The sequence below is a fragment of the Galeopterus variegatus genome, unplaced genomic scaffold, assembly GCF_000696425.1.
Source record: "Galeopterus variegatus unplaced genomic scaffold, G_variegatus-3.0.2 Scaffold2, whole genome shotgun sequence".
Lineage (NCBI taxonomy): Eukaryota > Metazoa > Chordata > Mammalia > Dermoptera > Cynocephalidae > Galeopterus > Galeopterus variegatus.
In genome coordinates this window covers 1363543-1381632 of record NW_007726113.1, presented here as the reverse complement: position 1 = coordinate 1381632, position 18090 = coordinate 1363543, and the positions used below count along the sequence as shown (strand labels likewise).

Here is an 18090-nt window from a genome sequence, read left to right as displayed (position 1 = left end):
GGGGGGGGGGGGGGGGGGGTGTCAGGATGGAGAACCCTTGTGATCATTTCACCTTATCTTAATTTATTCCCATGCTCTTGAGATCTGTGTCTCATAGAGGCTGGTCATGGCTAAATATCAGTCACTATCAATGGGGAGTCTTGTAATTTCCAGGTATCAAAACATCAACTTTACTTTAAAAGCTTATAATACAACAGTGATTTAGTAGGAAAGAATTTTCGCAAAATTATTTGGAAAAATTGGAGAATATAGCAAAAAAATGTTAATATAGCAAAAAAAAGTTAAGTCATAAACCTGGGAGTCATCATCCTATTGAGTGAATTGGTAATGACAAGGAGGAGATTGTTCCAAGTATAGGAAACAATAAGAAAATTTATTTTAGATTTGTTATATGATGCAAGAAAATAGGGTTTGCTTTTTTAAAAATTTTACATCAAATAAATTAATAAAGTATGTTAGGGTATAACTATGCTTTCAAAGCTCTCTGAGTTATGGAAAATTCTTTCCAAGTCTAATAGACCTCTACTAAAAGAAGTAAGAGCTAAATGTTTTAATCCAAAATATTTTAGAAAGAAAGAAAGAAAAAAAAAAGAAGTTGAATTTTCAGAAGGAGAGAGCAGAACTGTGGTTACTAGAGGAGAGAAAGTGGGAAGAGGAGGGCTAGTGGGAGGTTGGTTAATGGACACATAACAGCAGCGTAGGAAAAATAAGTCCTAGTGGTATACAGTCAAGCTACGCATCTATAATTAATAATTATTTACTGAATGCTATCAAATGACTAGAAGAGAGGAGATCAAAAAGAAATGATCACAATGAAGTGATTAAGTTTTGTAATGATGAATATGTTAATTACCCTGATTTGATCAGCACACATTGTATACAAGTGTTGATATTCAACTCTGTACCCCACAAATATATAATAATCAATACCTTTAAATTCAATAAATAAATAAACAACAGAAATTTTAAAATATATTATTTTAAAACAGACCGTCTTCCTATTCCCCTTGGCTTGGGCAAGTAAGTAGTTCTGCTGTTTGCTCATGTAGGGAATTTGCAGAGAGAAGCATGTTGACAAGGGGTGAGTAAAGACCATGAATTCTGTTATGGATATGCTAAATCTGTGATGCTGATAGGGAATACAGATGGATAAGTCCACAAGGCAATTGAAATATGCATGTGGAGTGCGTGAGAGAGGTCTGGGATGGATACTGATTTGCATATAGTTAGTATATGGGTGGTGCTTGAAGTCCACATGATAATATGTGAAATAAGAAAGGTCAGATGAGAAATATCAACATTTAAGGGAAGTAGAGACTGGGAAGAAAGACTTGAAGAGGTAGGAGGAAGACCAGGAGAGATTTGTGTCAGAAAAATTACAGAGAATAGTTTTCCAAAGAAGAAATCACCTCTTGGCCACCGATTAATTGCTAAAATTAGCAAGCATCTGTTTAATGGGTTTGACGATGAAAGGAAGGGGAGTCAGAATGTGAAATAAAGAATATCTAGGAGCTGGGATATAAAGTTTCTGTATATCAAACGGCAGAAGCGTGGATGTTTTATCTGTGGAAGGGGAAAGACCTCCACAGGATTTATGACAGAGGAGGGGAGGCTGCAGATGAAGGGCGTAGCAGGCAAGGAATCTAAGATGGGAGGGGATGAGGACCTGGAGGCAGGGATGGACCAGCCCTATACTGGCAGAAATCTCCTTGCCTACCAGGGGAGGCAAGAATATAATTGTCATATTTTCTGGAAACATTTAAAATGTTTAAAGCTCTGAGCTGTACATAGAATTTTCTGTTATGGACCAACTTGGGTAATCTTTTTTCCCAAACTGATTTTCACATTCTACTAATTTCTACAGGCATTCGCTTCCCATCTCTCACTACTGATAGGTACTGCTGAATATGATGCTTTATATACCATTGTCTTTGAGAGAAATTTTATATAGCACCAGCAAAGTTAGTACCCAGACAGGTGTCTTTGCAGCAAATGCCAGCATTGGGTTAGGATCTAGAGTCTGATTCCAGCATTTACAGTCTTTGCTTCCTTGGGCCATTTCTCTCTGAAACAAAATCCAGACATCAGGACATATATCTAAGGCCACCATAGGTGTCTCCCAAACTCTGAACTCTCACTTGTAGTAACACTGAACCTCACAGCTGTCTTATGATGTCAGTAGCATCATGACAAAACCAGCAGCATTCAGAGAATGAGGAAGAATGCAAAGGACATTCACTGTCTCATGAACTCGGTGGAATCAGAGGTTTTTAAATTGTGCCTCCGCTGTCACCAGAGTCTCAAAAATTTGATATATTTGATTAAAAGTGTACTCTATCACCTAACAAAAATCTATACACATGAGAGGGGAAGGCTGTGCTCATGTACTTCATCCACATGTTCTACAAGATAAGACACGGAGCCCCCTCAGACTTGGAGTCATTCCAGCTAGACTCTTTTTCTTTTATCTTTTTCACCTTTTTTTTCTTTCTTCACTCTTACAAACCTTCTTCTCCCTACCATGTGACAAGAGGGAAAGGTGGGAGGAATAAGAAAACTTGAAATGTAGGCTCTATTTCACTGAGGAGTTTTGAGGAATTTTAAGAACTAAAAAATGAAAGCTTACTGAGTTGTATTTGTTCCCTGTGACCACCGTGGCTGCTGAGAGCTAGCAAATTAAGGAGAAGCATGTGAAATGCAAGAGCAGATCGACTTTGAGGAGGGACAGGATACCCTAATCTGGGTAGTGTTAGGAACTTGCTGCTTGGAAGCAAAGCTCAACTATACTGGGTTCTGGGGGGTGAGAGAGGGAGTGGGTAGTAGAGTGGGGGAGAGAAGGAGAGAGAGAGTATTCAAGAGGGCTTGGTTTTTAAATAAACTTTGTGGCCTCTTGCTCAAGGGATACGTAAAGTACAGCTTGTATCATGCTTGTAACAAATGACCAATCCTGCATTTAACCATTCCCTTCACTTTTTCATGAATAACAATAGATTTAGTCTCCCCAAATGTTAATAAAACTCTCATATTTTTTTTCTGAAAATAATTTAGGCTTATACCCAAACCAGACTATGTCTGTCAAACCTATTGTTAGGATTCATCTTAGATTTTTTTTTCTTCCAGAAATAAACATGGGGGGCAGGGGTGTCCTAACTTAGAATTAAGAGATTTACAATTCAGGTAATCACTTCTTCTTGATAAGTAATAGAAAAGTCGGCCAAATATTATTTCTCTAAGTTTTAGCACTTCATAATCGTCTGCCTGTGCTCTGTGTTCTAGTGTGCTGTGTTTGGCTGATGTCAAGGCTGTTATATTGATGCATTTCACAATTATGATCATATTTTGTGGTTGATGTTACATTCAACAAATAATTATTTCTCCATCTTCCTGTGATTGTTTCAAGGTGATGACACAATGACAGGTGATGGGGGAGAATACCTTAGGCCTGAGGACCTAAAAGAACTGGGTGATGACTCACTCCCCAGCAGTCAGTTCCTGGATGGTATGAATTACCTGCGATACAGCTTGGAGGGAGGACGATCTGACAGGTATTCACGTGAAGCTTTTACTTGATGTCCACCAGAAGTGTGTGCAACACATTTTTATGGTGATAATAAAAAAGTAGATGCAATTATTGAGCACTTAATAATAGGTACATCGCCACTCTCGGCATTTAGCATGTTGTCTTATTCCATTCTTTAACAACTTTAAGAAATGCCCATTTTAAAGAACAGGAAACTGAGGCCTAGAGAGCTCAAATAGCTTGGTAAATAAGAGGCACAGCATGATAAATAACAGCTCTCTGCCTTTAAATACGATGTTTTAAATTATCTGCCACTTTTTTCTCTATGCAAATTTAAAGAACAGTTTTTGCCATATAGAAACTCTTAGTAAGTGGCAACTACAGTGCCATAATTTCTGTGAATAAAAGCATGTTGTGAGGAAAAATTGAAAAGAAACATATTCCGAAGAAAACTGTACCTGGAACTGATTTTTTTCATATAAAGGAATCAGAATAGAATCCCTCGAGTACTTAGACACAAGAAGCATTCTGAGCAAAATATGGGGAAGCCCAGCTTTTATAGACAAATCTGGGGAGGTTTATATAATATTCTGAAATATACGATCAATATTAATTTTTGCTTATTACTAACAAGTACAACTGGTGCTTGGTTTTTTGTTTTGTTTTGTTTTTGTTTTTGTTTTGAGACAAGCTGAATAAGAACATTCTGTGGTCTCTCATCAAAAGTATGACGGCTAATTTAGGTCAAATATATGGTTATCCATGCATATAATGTCTTTTACTATTAACAATCTCAGGTTTATAGTTTTAAAGTGGGCTCGGTTGTAAGCTATTTTATGAATATCCAGCATTTAGAGTATAAGAAATAAGTACCTTAAAGAGAAATCAATTCTAAATGAATAATTAGCAAAAATAGGCTTTTCTTGTGCTTTTTCCTTGAACACCAGTGCCCACACCCCTAACTTTTTTTTTAAAACAATTCATTGTGGATGTAATAAGTGCCTTTCTATGCCGGGCTTTGTGGTTAGTACTGGAGGTACAAACATGACAAAGATATGCTTGCTAAATTCATAGCCTAATGGTGTGGGAGGGACGCACAGAGTGCCACTGGAACCCTGAGGCTCACACTTCCTGCAGGAGATGAGCACGAACCAAGCCCTAACCGAGCCCTAACCAAGCCCAAATGATGAGTAATGCTGGCAAGGAAAGGTGGGGAGGGTATTTGAAGCCATGACAAGGCCGTGAGCAAACGCTCCTGGTGTGTGTGGGAAGAAGAATAGTGCAGTATTGCTGGAGTGTAAGTGTGGAGGAGGGAAAATTGTATTTTTCTTTTAGATGGATCTCTATGCTAGTGAGATACAGGGTGAATTTTCAGGGAGAGTTGTCAATGGGCTAAACCTGGAGGTTGTGACCTTCTGAGAGGCTGTTGCGGTAGTATTAGCTGCTGTTGTTATGAGAGGACTTGAACTCTAACCTTGGTGGCAGCCATGGAGAGAATTTCAGAGCTGAAAAATTTGAGACATATCTAGGAAGTAAAACTATCCAGATTTGGTGATAGATTTCATGGGGTGGGTGAAAAAGTGGAGGGAGATTAAATTGACTCCTTGGCTTCAATGATTTGGATAGAGGGTGGTCCTTTGGGTCAGGATATAAAAGAGGAGCCCCTTGGGAGGTGGGAGTAGAGGAACTGATGACAGGGTCGGAATTCCATATATTGAGTTTCAATTCACTGACAGATTTGGACATTGTAATCTGAGCTTCTTAAAAGACTTCAAATTTCAATAAAATGAAATGCTTATGACTTTGCACAAATTCGTAATAATCTATAAATAGTCGTATTACTGTCAGCCAAAAAGCCTTTATTTTTAGCATGGTCTCTTTAATTAAGCGTAAAATATTTTATTGTTTTCTTTTTTCTTCTTTGATTTGATGATTTTTCCTTTTTTTCAAAGTACATAGGTTGAGAAAAAATCTTAAATAGTACTTTCTATAGAGTAGGGTGGATGGTTTGATGCTTCCACTTAAACTGGAAACTTATCAGCGTGTAAGGATGGGAGACATGAAACAAACAAGATATAATCTATTCTCTAGGCCCACACTTGCATTTCTAGAGCACCAGATGTATTTGCCATCTTCAAAGTGGAATTACAGGCAGCATCACATTTTTGTGGTTTTCTTGTTTTATTTATTTTTAAAATTTTGCTTAGGCAATTCAACTTGTTACCTTTTTTTGGTAACTATTTTTCCTTTCCATTATTTTTTTATTTGGTATGCTTTCAGTAGTACCATGCCCAGGTAGGTATTACATAGCATGAAAACATGCCCTTCCTGGATATATCCACATTACCCTGCTCACTGCTCAATGTGTTGTGTTGGTGGGGGTGCTTATATTCTAGAATTATGGATTTATTCTCAAATTAGGACTTTTATATATTGCATCGAATGAATAATTTGAGTTAGAAGAGATGAATGTATTACTAGAATGAAAGTCTGTGACATGACTTTGCTTTAACTGTTACTTCTCCACCTTATGGTTGAAAATACATCATCATGGCTTCCCCAAAAGTATCCTACTAAGCCTAAGTATAGTTGGAGAAGAAGGAAAAAAGATTCCAATGCCTAAAATATACATAGATGTGGAAGAATAAAAATACATACAATTTAGTGTACATTAAATAAAAACACAACCAAGTTCTGATTAGTTGGATTTTGTTGGATTTTGGATTAAAAATGCTGTCCAAATTCAATATATAATGCTAAATAACAATGAACCACAGAAGCTTTTCAATGTATTAAAGCAAACACATTGAAATTTTTGGATATTCACCTATTCAGTGGGGTTTGCAACTCCATTAATTGAATGTCTTATAAATATTGCAGTTTACTAAAATAGCAATTATACTTTTCAATGAAATTACACTTTCCTACTGACAAATGTGTAAAAAAGGCATAAATTAAGACCATACAAAGCCTTTGGCACATGCCCTAGCTGAACAGCAAGTAAAAAATTCACTAATATGGATATGTGTTACTATACATTTATTAACTGAACAGCAAGACACCTGGCTTAATGAAAAAAATGGCAACCCTGTTGCAAAATATTTAAACTTGTTTGCAATGTTTTAAATCAGGTGGACAATTTCTGACCCAGGGTCCTGAATTATTCCAGACCTTTGTGCTTGTTATTAATCCTTCAAGAGAATAATTTCTCTACTGTTGGATTATTCTATCTTTATTTCATTTAAGTAGATTTCATGATATCATAGAAAAAAGAGCAATTGGGAACTATAAATGATGATTAAATAACCAATTAGCATTTCAGAAGGCAGTAAACAGAATGAGCTAGAATAAAATCCACAGAGAGAGATACTTAAACTTATGGTTCTGACTTAGTCATTCTCTCTCCCTCCCTCTCTGTCCAGCTTTTCTCACTCTCTGTTTACATGTCTTCATATCTTTCTCTCTCTATCCTAATCATCTTTTCGTGGTTGTATGTCACTTTGTCTCTAACTTTCCTTCTCCCTATGTATTTCCTGTTGGGGTTCTAGGAAAGAGAAAAATAGCACCAACACCTCTTTGCCCCTCCCAATTCAAGGTCAATTGAGAGATAGACCCAGGTATTAGGTAGATAGATATCAAAAATACACCTTTATTACTGATAGATATACTGATTGCAGAATGTGGCTTCATATTCATAGCCAATGGGCTCGTTACTGCCATATTCCTGAAATAGACAGACTTGTCCACTCAGTCATTATTACTCCCTGAGAATGGCAATTGAGACATAGTGACTTCTTTTAGAGTTTACAATGCTGTCAGCCACATAACTGCATTTTATTTGCAATACCTTTATTTATCATTCGGTTTGTTCCCATTCAAGCTAAATTTCCATTTACCCTTTGAGACCAATGTCTCTGCTATTCCAGGGCTGCATTTAAGGGTCAATTCTACCCAGAGGCACAGCCTCCACCAGTTCTTATGAGCAGACATTCCTAGTCCTGTACCACAATGCCGGTTGCTCCTTTTGTACTGTTGATTCATATAAATCTAGTACCTTTAAATGTGTAAAATCATATTCTGGATCTTTGAATTCTAAATCCATGGATAGAGATTATATAATTAACAAATCTGAGCCCAATAAAAACCACTTGATGGGGGAAGACGGGTGAGCACATAGACAAGCCTTATCATTGCAAGAGGTTGGCCCCTCTACTATTTTCTCTTCTTTGGCCCAACTCAAAAGAAAAGAAAGAAAAGAAAATGTAAGAGCTGTTGATTGAATGCTGTGTGGTACAAAGCACATTTAAGTGGATCTTAGTTATCTCTGCAGTTTAAAGTAGGAAAAAAAAATTGTTAATTCCACCATCTGAGACAAGCTTTTGCTGAGATTAAAGACCCTTTTCCCAATAATTTAATCCCTATCCCAGCCTCAAATTCCAGGTCAGGTTAAGATTCATCACAGCAGGCTGCAGCCTGTTTATGAAGTATACCGTCAAAAGCTAACTGTACAACGTAAAATCAGCCAAAAATATAAGCTGCCTCCAATTACTGGGGCTGACACCTCTGTTGATGAATTTACTAGGGCATCTAGGCTGCTCCTATCTTGGCTAAATCTGGAGCCTCAATCTTTTCCATGAGCCTATATAATATAGAATAGCTAATTATATTTAGATTTTGTTTTACGATAAACACACATTTATATAGTTGTAAACACATAGGATCAGACAATCAACTCCTTTGACTCATGTCACTTACCCTCTAAAACTTGAGGTTTATTTTCTTTGGTATAAACCTACCTGCAAAATAGGAGAGAAAAGGCCTTGGATTACTATGGTTTAGCTCTAAAATGATGATTTCCTTAAAGACAATTGAAGTTGGCTATATTGACACCTCATAAAAGATGATAGAATGTGGCTTACAAAATTAGATATATTTGCAAGTTTATACTAATAAATATGCTTACTTGACATTTCGTCCATAATTCTACAGTACTTCACTGGCTAAATACCTGCTAGCTAAAAGTGAATGAAAGTTTGCTTCCATAAATATTGTGAAAGCTTGCATATCTCTTTTTTTCCCTATGGGCTTTGGGCTAATATTTTGAATACAGATCTTTAATTCTTGAACTAATATATATATATATGTAAATATACGCATATTTAAGATATATTATTTAATATATCAATATACATGTCATTTGATTGTACAGATTGATTAAGAAGGAACAAAATTGCATCTATGAGAATGTCAAGTTTTACACATCACATTTAAGTATATAATTTAGAACTCTGAAATTCAGATTTATCAAAAATGTAAAGCACTGATTATTGAGGCCTAAATCCCATTTTGAAGCATAATCTCATTTTTGGTCAGTGTCCATTGGCAGTTTGTCTTTGTGCTGGCAAGTGTGTCTGTGTTCTAGGCTGGTGCTTAGAAACTGTTTCTTGTGCTCTTGCATCTCATCACCACAGCAACCAACAGTCTTTGGCACTTCACTCAGCACACACAGGATGTGCAAAGGGGACAGTGCTCTCGTTTGAAAAAATAGCATTGTTGGAGTTACCAGAGACAAACAAGAGGAACTCCACTTCCGCAGGAAGCATGCATCTGGCCACAGTTCATTTCACTCTGTACCTTCCAGGGGAATGCACCAACGTTCAGTCATTCACAATTTAGAGAGGAGGAGAAAGAGGCATGGAGAGAGAATGGAAACTAAAGAGCGAAAATGAAACCTGTACTTTCATTTTGTTCTTCTCCCTAAAGACTGTCTTCTTTCCCCCTAATATTTTGCTTAGTTGCAGGGAGATTAACACAGAGTTAAGCAATCTGTCCTGGAATTATTTCCTGTGTGAATTTCTTGTACTGGCAGTAAGTAAACTACAGTTGCTGGTTTCAAACATTTCTGGGAAGAAAATGAATCAGATTAGAAGTATCAAGTTTTAACTTCTGGATTCCCTTGTGCCCTTGGCATTGAATGGTAGGAACCAGTCAAAGGATGTGTTAGTTTAGCTGCTGGACAGAGGTAGGGCAACACAGAGACCTGTGTCCCCCTGGAAGTTGCACTGTTAGCTAATAGCACGCTTTTTTCACTCTCCTGCTCGGCTCATCATTTCATCCTCCCAACCCTGCTACTGCTGTTGGTATATGACCATGGCCTCCTGCCAACCTCCCAGCCTTCGATCCTTCAGTTCCGACAGGTCTCACACGCTGAGCCATGCCTCCTACCTGAGGGACAGTGCCGTGATTGACGACTCAGTTGTGATCCCTAGTCACCAGGTACGTGACTTTTTGCCTTCCTGTTTTTACTTTCCGAAGAGCTTTTTAACATTACCTTATGCTAGAAATGTCCTGAAAAAGCTCTTAATCTAAAAAAAAAAGAAAGAAAAGAAATCACTCTTAATTCAGTCAACAGGCTAGAATAAGAGATAGAGTTTTCCTAAAACATGAAAAATGTTCGTTAGATTTTTCAACGAGCAGTGTTTTTCTGAAATAATATACTCCTTATTTTTTCAGCTATACTGAACTCTTCTGTGGAGACTATATCTAAAAATTAGTATTTTTTAAATAAAACCTTTATTAAAGGAAAAGTAAGATAGGGTACATTTAAGGTATAAGATGAATGGTACAAGTTAAAATACGTTTCAATATTTAAATTAACTATGAGAAAAGGCTTAAAATTTATTCTGGAATATTTTAATTTAGGCATGATTTTATCACGTTTGGTGGATTGGATATAGAGAAATAGATGGATAACTGCTCTCTTAAAAGACAATTACACTAATGTGATCTTATATCAATAATATATGGGTAATTTAAAAGGGAATGTATTATAAAAGATTCACTTTAAGTGCATTAGTCTTCTACTTTTAAATGAGAGTTTTTCCAGATAATACCGCCTTCCAGTGATGCCAATTTTTAGATTTCGTTATACTTTGCTTTAATTGAAGCAAAGTGTTTATATTAAATCCAGTGTTCTTTGTGTTCAGGTGTCAAATCTAGCCAAGGAGGCAGAAAGGAATTCTTACCGTCTGAGCTGGGGCACTGAGCATTTAGACAACGTGGCTCTTTCTTCCAGCCCTATTCATTCAGGGTGAGTAAATCAATATTATGTATCCAGATCAAGAGGTAAAAAGAGATGGGAGTGAAAATAACAGCTTTGTCTAATAGCTTTAGCTGATAGCTGGCTTACAGTGGAGGTGACCTTTTTTTAAACTTGTAAATAACATTGCTTTATCCAACATGGATTCTATCTGCACAAACAAACCAGCAAAAAGGGTTGAATTCAGCACAGAAAACTGACTTTTGTTTTAAAATAAGTAGTAGAATTGTGTCAAACAGCTGGCTAACTAACAAGAATATCCTGGTGGCCCCTTTACTGCTCACGTGCTGTCTTTAAGACATCCTAAAAAGAGGGGCTGGGTCATTTGCTTACCAGAAAGTTTCCATTTACTAAATTAACTGATTGGTTCTTTGAAATAAATGCTTTTCTGCACATGTTAATGCATTTAAAATAATGTTGACAGAAGTTTAAATCATACAAATATAGAGAGGAGTAATATGCTGTTTGAAGAAGGGATATAAATAAAGAGAAATTTGAATGTGGCCAGTCAGATTCTCAGATGTTTTCTTAAAGTCACCCATAGAGTCTGTACTTCACCATTTAAGAATGCTGCCTGCTTATATTAATTCATTAAAAAGTGAGGCTTTGAGTGGAAATTTCAAACATACTTTCAAACATACTTTAAGTCATTTTTAGTGTGTAAGAATTCAATTATGTGGAATCTAAATTCCCTAAGGAGTTTTAAGTTGTAACATTCTTCCAGCGTTTTTTTCCTTACATTTTAATAGTTTCAAATAATATGATAAAATCATAATTACATACCAATCCCATTTTTAATTTAATCACTTTTTTAAAAGCCCTGTCCATACTTTATCTAACAAAATGCAGTATTTTGGTTTAAATTATTATTCCACACTCTTTATTCATAATTCCCAGAACTGTTTGGAGAAGTGAACGTTTTCTTGTTTTTCATATTCTAAAATATTCTCCTTTCAGGAAAATGTTCCAAGATAGTTTAGTTAAACATTTTCAACTTAGTCTAATCTTGTACTAAACAAAGGCTCATAGAATATAAAATTAGTTATGTAGATATTGAAAATAATCATAATACTCTTTTCCTTGTTAAATAAGTAAAAGCTAGTTTCTGATGCAAGAGTTATTCAGGGAAATAAACAACCAAATTAAACCTCATTCAAATTTACTTACAAAACTGTAAATGTAAAGTGAGATCATTAAAATATAATAGTTATAAATTATTTTTAAAAATATAACATTGCATTCAGCTCCTAAATTTCTCAACAATGAGAGTAAGAAGGTGTTGACCTAGAATATTGAGTGTAATAGATAAGAATCTGGAAACCATAATGAAGTATTTAAACTCCATATCCAGCCTACAAAGGGATGAGATTATTTTAAGTAAAATGTAATTGACTATTAATAACTGAATTTACAAAAGAGTCAGTGTTGTGGTACTGCTTTAATTTTTAAAATGAATCATTTACATTAAAAAAGAATTTCGTAAAGAGGTTCTTTAATTACTAAAGAGCAGTAAAATACCTAGTTTACGTACATCGATATATATACCAATTGTATAAATCTAAATATGCCTGTAAGAAACTGTGGTTGATTGCTTGTAATGAACCAATTACATCCAGTGGTTAAAGATTTATCACTTGTTAAGGGAAGGATCTTTAAAATTCGTAGTCTCCGGTAAACCAATTTTTCTATGATTTTCAAACATTTATCACTGATTCTACCTAATTCTCAACAATAATTCTCAACTCCAGCTATCAAAATCATTTGGGAGCTTTAAAAAATACTGATGCCCAGGCCTCAATTCAGACCAATTATGTCAGAATCTTTGTTGTCGGGTCCTGGCATTGGTATTTTCTACAAGAGCCAATAGTCCAGATGTTTTATATAAATTGTTAGGAAGGAAAAACACACCTGTGTGTGTTGTTATTTGAAGTTGGAAAATGCTTAAGCAGTGGGAGAATGAGAAGCATGATGTTTAAGAGTGTGCTTTGGAGTCAGACCTATGAGAATTCAGATCCTGACACTGACACTCCATATGTAACACTGGACACAAGTTAAGGTAAAATCTCTGAGTTCCAGTTTACTTATTTATAAGATGAGTGTTATATTATCAATCCCATAGGGGAGTTTTAAGGATTAAATGCTTTTAAAATAATTAGCACTTTGCCTGGAAAGAATAAGTACTCAATAGGTTATAGCATTAGTATTTATACAATTCCCACACACATGTTCCAAATCTTTTAACAAACTGGAAATCTATTAAGCAAAATGTATTCCTAATCCTATAAATGACACTACCAATGTGGTTCAGTTCACAATGGCAATGTTTGACTTATTTTTATCAGGTAATTTATCACCTGTTAGTATGTCTACTGTAGTATTTGAACAAACACAATACAGTGGGTGACTCTAATAGGTTGGGTATTACCACTGAAAATTCAACAATTTTGTGTTTCATGACATTTGAAAGCTACCATGATATTAATGTTTGTGAGTAACATCATATACAACAATGATTTCTTGAAATTTATTGTTTATTAAACACCAGGTTCCTGAGTAGTAGCTTTTACACATTTTTTGAGAAACTGATTTTTTCTTTAATTAATTGGGTGAACTCTTAAGCCATTTCAAAATCTGCCCAAAATGTAGGAAAAAAAATAATCTTTTGATGGAGGGGATAATAAAGTTAGCTTTTTATGCACTTGCCACTGATTTGTGTGTATAATGTTCTATTAAATTTAGTTTTGGATTAATAGAAGACACAGCTTCTACCAGTAAGCATATTGGTGATTTTATTTTACCTCTATTCCATGTTTCCAATGACTAATGTCCATGACTAGAGGAGGATAGGTGTCGAAGATTACAAAAATCTGTTCTGCTTAGTAGATATAGCCAATATCTGGCAAAAGAAAGACTGACAGTAATCTTTAAAGAGTTGCCTTACTGATTCACAATGAATCCAACCAACAGTTATTTCTAGCATACTTAGTCATGATCATACCAGTATAAGTGTGGACAAGAATTTCAACTTCACAATTTTTTTTCATTTCATTAATGCATAATTAGTAGATGTAAGGCACAATACCTGGCAATAGCCAGTTTTGTAACCCATTTTAAATATTGTTATTCCGGGCCGGCCCGGTGGCGCACTGCTACGGTGCACCGCTTGGGAGCGTGGCGGCGCTCCCGCCAAGGGTTCGGATCCCACGTGCAGACCGGTTCCCGCTCACTGGCTGAGCGAGGTGAGGGCACAACGCCGAGGGTTGCGATCCCGTTGCCGGTCCCAGTCCGGTACGGGCGCGACACTGAGGGTTGCGATCCATTGCCGGACACGAAAAAAGACAAAAAGGAAAAAAAAATATTGTTATTCCAAAAGTCTTTACTTTTGTAGTGTTTTCATGACAGCCAACTGCCAACAATTAAATGTCAATTCATGATGTTATGCTCTAAGATACTATAATAACTAGAAGTCTACAGGAAGGTGATCTTTTAAAGAACTTTTCTTTCATAAAATCATGTTGAAGAAAATTTTGCTGTGAACCTCAAACTGCTGTAAAAAATAAAGTCTATTAAAAAAAACATGTTGAAGATATGCACTCAAATAATGGAATATTTGAAATGTAAGGCAGTTTCTTACTTGACAACGTGTTTTCCAAAGTATCCATAGGAGTTAATTTAGTTATTCATGTATTTCATAACGCCTTATAGGTTTTTTTAGGTATGTTAAGGTAAATTCTTGTGGGTGAAGAAAATCATTTTATGATAAGTAGCAAAATAACTGTTTTGTAAGATTGGGTTTCTGGTCCATTAAACATGTATACTCTTGTATGTCACCAGGTGTTGAAAACACAAGTGAACTACATGAAAACTTATGTAGGGTTTTTATTTTTTTTTTCCTTTTTGTCTTTTTTACTGACTGGTAACGGGATCGCAACCCTTGGTGTTGCGCCCGCGCCGCGCTCAGCCAGTGAGCGGGAACCGGTCTCCACATGGGATCTGAACCCTTGGTGGGAGCGCCACCGCGCTCCCAAGTGGCGCACTCTCCAGTGCACCACCGGGCCGGCCCATATGTAAGGTTTTTAAAAGGAGCAGACTCATAGGTAGAAGAGAAGTGAAGGGCTGGACGGTACATTTGGGTTAGACATTATGACCAAGGAGGGGGACTGCAACCTCCAAAGCAGGGAATGAAGTCTTGAAGAAAGCACTAAGACTTTGCATACTTTTTTGTTATCCACTAGTAGGTTATTAATGTTACCTACTCTGCCTTATAGTTTTTGTTACTGTTTGTCGTTGAAGCTATATTTTACATTGTGCCTTTTCTGTTTACATTTCTTTTGTGGTAGCCCAAAAGGGCATTATCATTATTTTTAAAGTATTGGAAGTATGAATGAAAAGCTTTTGTGTCAAAATTATGTCCATCAAATCAAAACTTCATTTTTTAATCATAATATCCCATGATGTTTTGTAACTTCCTGGAAACTTAGACTTTAAGTGCCCCCCATAAGCTGATGTTCAGTAAGACCACAAATCCATATCCAGTGATTTTCTAACATCCACAGTTTCCTAAACTGGGAGTCACCACAAAGCACCCATACCTTGCTCTTGTCTTAGCATTTGCAAAGAGCTGTATTTCATTTGTATTTCCATCTTTTTTTCAATGAATACTGTATTGATATATAAGCAATATATTTCAATTGAAAGTCACTTCTGATTTCCTTCTTTATAATTCACCATATCCATTCCTTCTCTGTGCTAAAGTATCTATTCTATTGCAGCCGCACCTCTCCATGTCTTGATCGTGACAACAGCAGGTGAACTTCTGCATAATTCCTTCTCTGAACATGTTGCCTATTCCTCTCCCCCTTTCACCATCTCCTTCCGTATATACCCTGCCTCAGGATGCTTCGGTGTGAAGATACCTAGCCAAAGAGATAGGGAGCTTTACGTTCTCCAAATTATGGCAATTACTGAATTCCCTTCTCTTTGTGGTGGAGAGAACATGGGCATTTTTAATTTCAGTAGAAATTAGGTGGAGCTGTGCCACAATTAATGTGGACTGCCTATTTTGGTCATGGGTCTCCACATCTCAGCTTCTTTTGTGAGAAAAAGTTCTATATAGAGCAGAAAAGTGTTGTTCTCCACAACTATGCAAATTGGTTGAGCTATTTTAAAGTTTTATTAAAGGTTATGATTTTAAGTGGCACTTAACAGGGTTTTGTTTTAAAACCATATTCTAGGTGAGCCAAAAGCTTAAAGTTTATGAATAGTGCATTTCCTTTCTAGGACTGTTTTAAATGCAACCTTTTGGTATTTTGGAAATTGTCCTATAGAATGACTCTAGCCAGTGTTCTAAAAATATCCATTATTCTATGTTATTTAGACAAAGTTACTATTTTTAAAGGTTCCTGTAAGATTACTGGTTATAGTATGTTTATTATATAGTCATCCATTTTGATACTTCAGGTTATCAGTCTACAAATAAGACCGGGATTAAGAAGGGATTAAGAGAATTTATAAAGGAGAAACAGCTCCTGGTGTGGTTTCTCACAGTACCTTAGAAATCAGATTTAATTTGAGACCCACCTGCTATGTATATGTGGATCACTGAAGCACCCTGATGATTTTGTTTCCCTGATCTTTTACCCAGTAACTAACTCTGAATGCTGAAATCTCCTCCCCATCCCCACCCCATGGTCCTGGATAAATTAAAAATAAAGCTAAGGATTAGCAACTTCTGGAGTGGAGGATATAATCCTCAAAAGACTGAATCATTGTTTTCTGCTGCCTTCTCTGAAGCATGTACCTGTTCAGCTAATCAAATCGCGTATTTATAAGTCATTTGCATAATAACTGTGGATTGCTTTTGCTTTTATTATTTTTAAATTGCGTTAACATTGTATCTCACAATTTAGAAAACTTCAATAGGAGTTTCTACTTTGCATGATTGCTGAATTTCGTTTGGAGAGTAAGATATGTAATTAAAGCCAAGTGTGTTAATGTGATATTTTTTGTTTGTACAGTCTTAAGTTGATGTTTAGTGCAGTAAATGTACACATTTTCTGCAAAACAGCTGTTTTAACCATAGAGCAAAAATAATATGCTTTTCTTGGAGTAACAGCAGTTTATTTTCTGTTTAGAAATTCTTCCAGAGCATCTGTAATGGAACATTTAAGTAGATTCCCTAACCTAGTTAACAGTAAACTGCACTAGGAGGCCACTTAGAGTTATTTAGAAGTCTCTCATTTTATGGATGAGAAAACTGAAATCTAAAGATGTTAAGTGACTTGCCTGAGGTTACGGCAATGATTCAAAACAGAAATAGATCTAGACCCAGAAAAGGGGTCTCTCTGCATTATCCTGTGCTCGGTGATTATAGTACTTTTATGTATTATTTACATAGTAAATTTAACAAACTAGTAACAACTGTATCATCGTATTAAACTACTTAGCACCATTCTGGGTTCATTGTAAGTACTCAATAAATGTTAGTTTCTCTGTTTATATTTTTACATGGCATTTTTTTATGTTATAATTTTTAAGACATTCAAAATATATAAAATCCTATAGGTATAGGGAAAGGAAAATAATGGAAACAAGCATTTATTGAATTCTATATGCTTTGCCATCACATGATTTAATTCTCACCATAACCTTAAGTGGTAATAGGATTATCCCTCGTTGACAGGTGAGTCCTGAAGCTCGCAGGTGGCAGAGCTGAGCGTCAATCCATACACCATCTTCCCTATACATATTCAATGACATGATTTTACTTTAATTTTTTTCATCTCCAAATGTTTACAGGTATTATCTTGTCCCACTTTTAATCTCCTGAAAACTTCAGAAAACCATATTTATTCAATCAACTCTAGTGTGCGAACTGACTCATCCCATGACTCCCACCTTACCTTTCACTTTTCCTACTGGTACAGAAAGGTAAATGGTCTCTTACAATTTGCTTTTTGCAACTGTTTTATACCTTGCAAAATAACTATCCCATAATTCTACTGTCTATCCAAATAGTGGCACTTTCTGATATGACATTTTTAATGAAAATGCTCAAATAGTTATCCAATTTTATATTATAAACTTGAGTCATTATTTTTCCTCTTCCTTCTTAAAGAAAAGGCTTATTTTAGCAAGCAGTTCCATAAACTCAGCATTTTTATCTGTTGTTTTTTCGGCAGTTACACTATTTGAGTCTAATTTTGTTTTAGAATATGTTCTTGCTAGGTTTACAGACATTTTTATTCATTTTGACTACTAATTTTTAGCTCTTTCATGTATTCCAGTCTCTGTTTCTTTCCTGACATCTTTCTGTTTTGCTTTCTTCTCTCTCTTCTCTCTCTCTTTCTAAAGCAAGTTCCCTCACTAGAACCTGTTGGTTTTTGTTAGTCTGTGTCACTTTCTTAAGCTGCCAGATAAAAACATGAAGCCTTGTTTTCTTTAGAAATTTAATTTTTTTTCTCTGAAGTAT

The 18090-nt window shown here is 35.8% G+C and overlaps 1 protein-coding gene across 7 annotated transcripts in view; it reads left to right on the top strand.

Moving 5' to 3' along the window:
• Positions 1-18090, top strand: part of ANK2 (ankyrin 2, neuronal) — a 275712-nt gene that overhangs the window by 203475 nt on the left and 54147 nt on the right. For 6 of the 7 annotated variants that reach the window (XM_008566520.1, XM_008566662.1, XM_008566450.1 and 3 more), the window contains exons 24-26: positions 3401-3545; positions 9694-9796; positions 10507-10610. In XM_008566520.1, coding sequence (XP_008564742.1) covers positions 3401-3545; positions 9694-9796; positions 10507-10610 — 352 coding nt within the window. Of the gene's footprint in view, positions 1-3400; positions 3546-9693; positions 9797-10506; positions 10611-15391; positions 15428-18090 lie in introns of all 7 variants that reach the window. The other variant, XM_008566727.1, reaches the window with a different exon arrangement.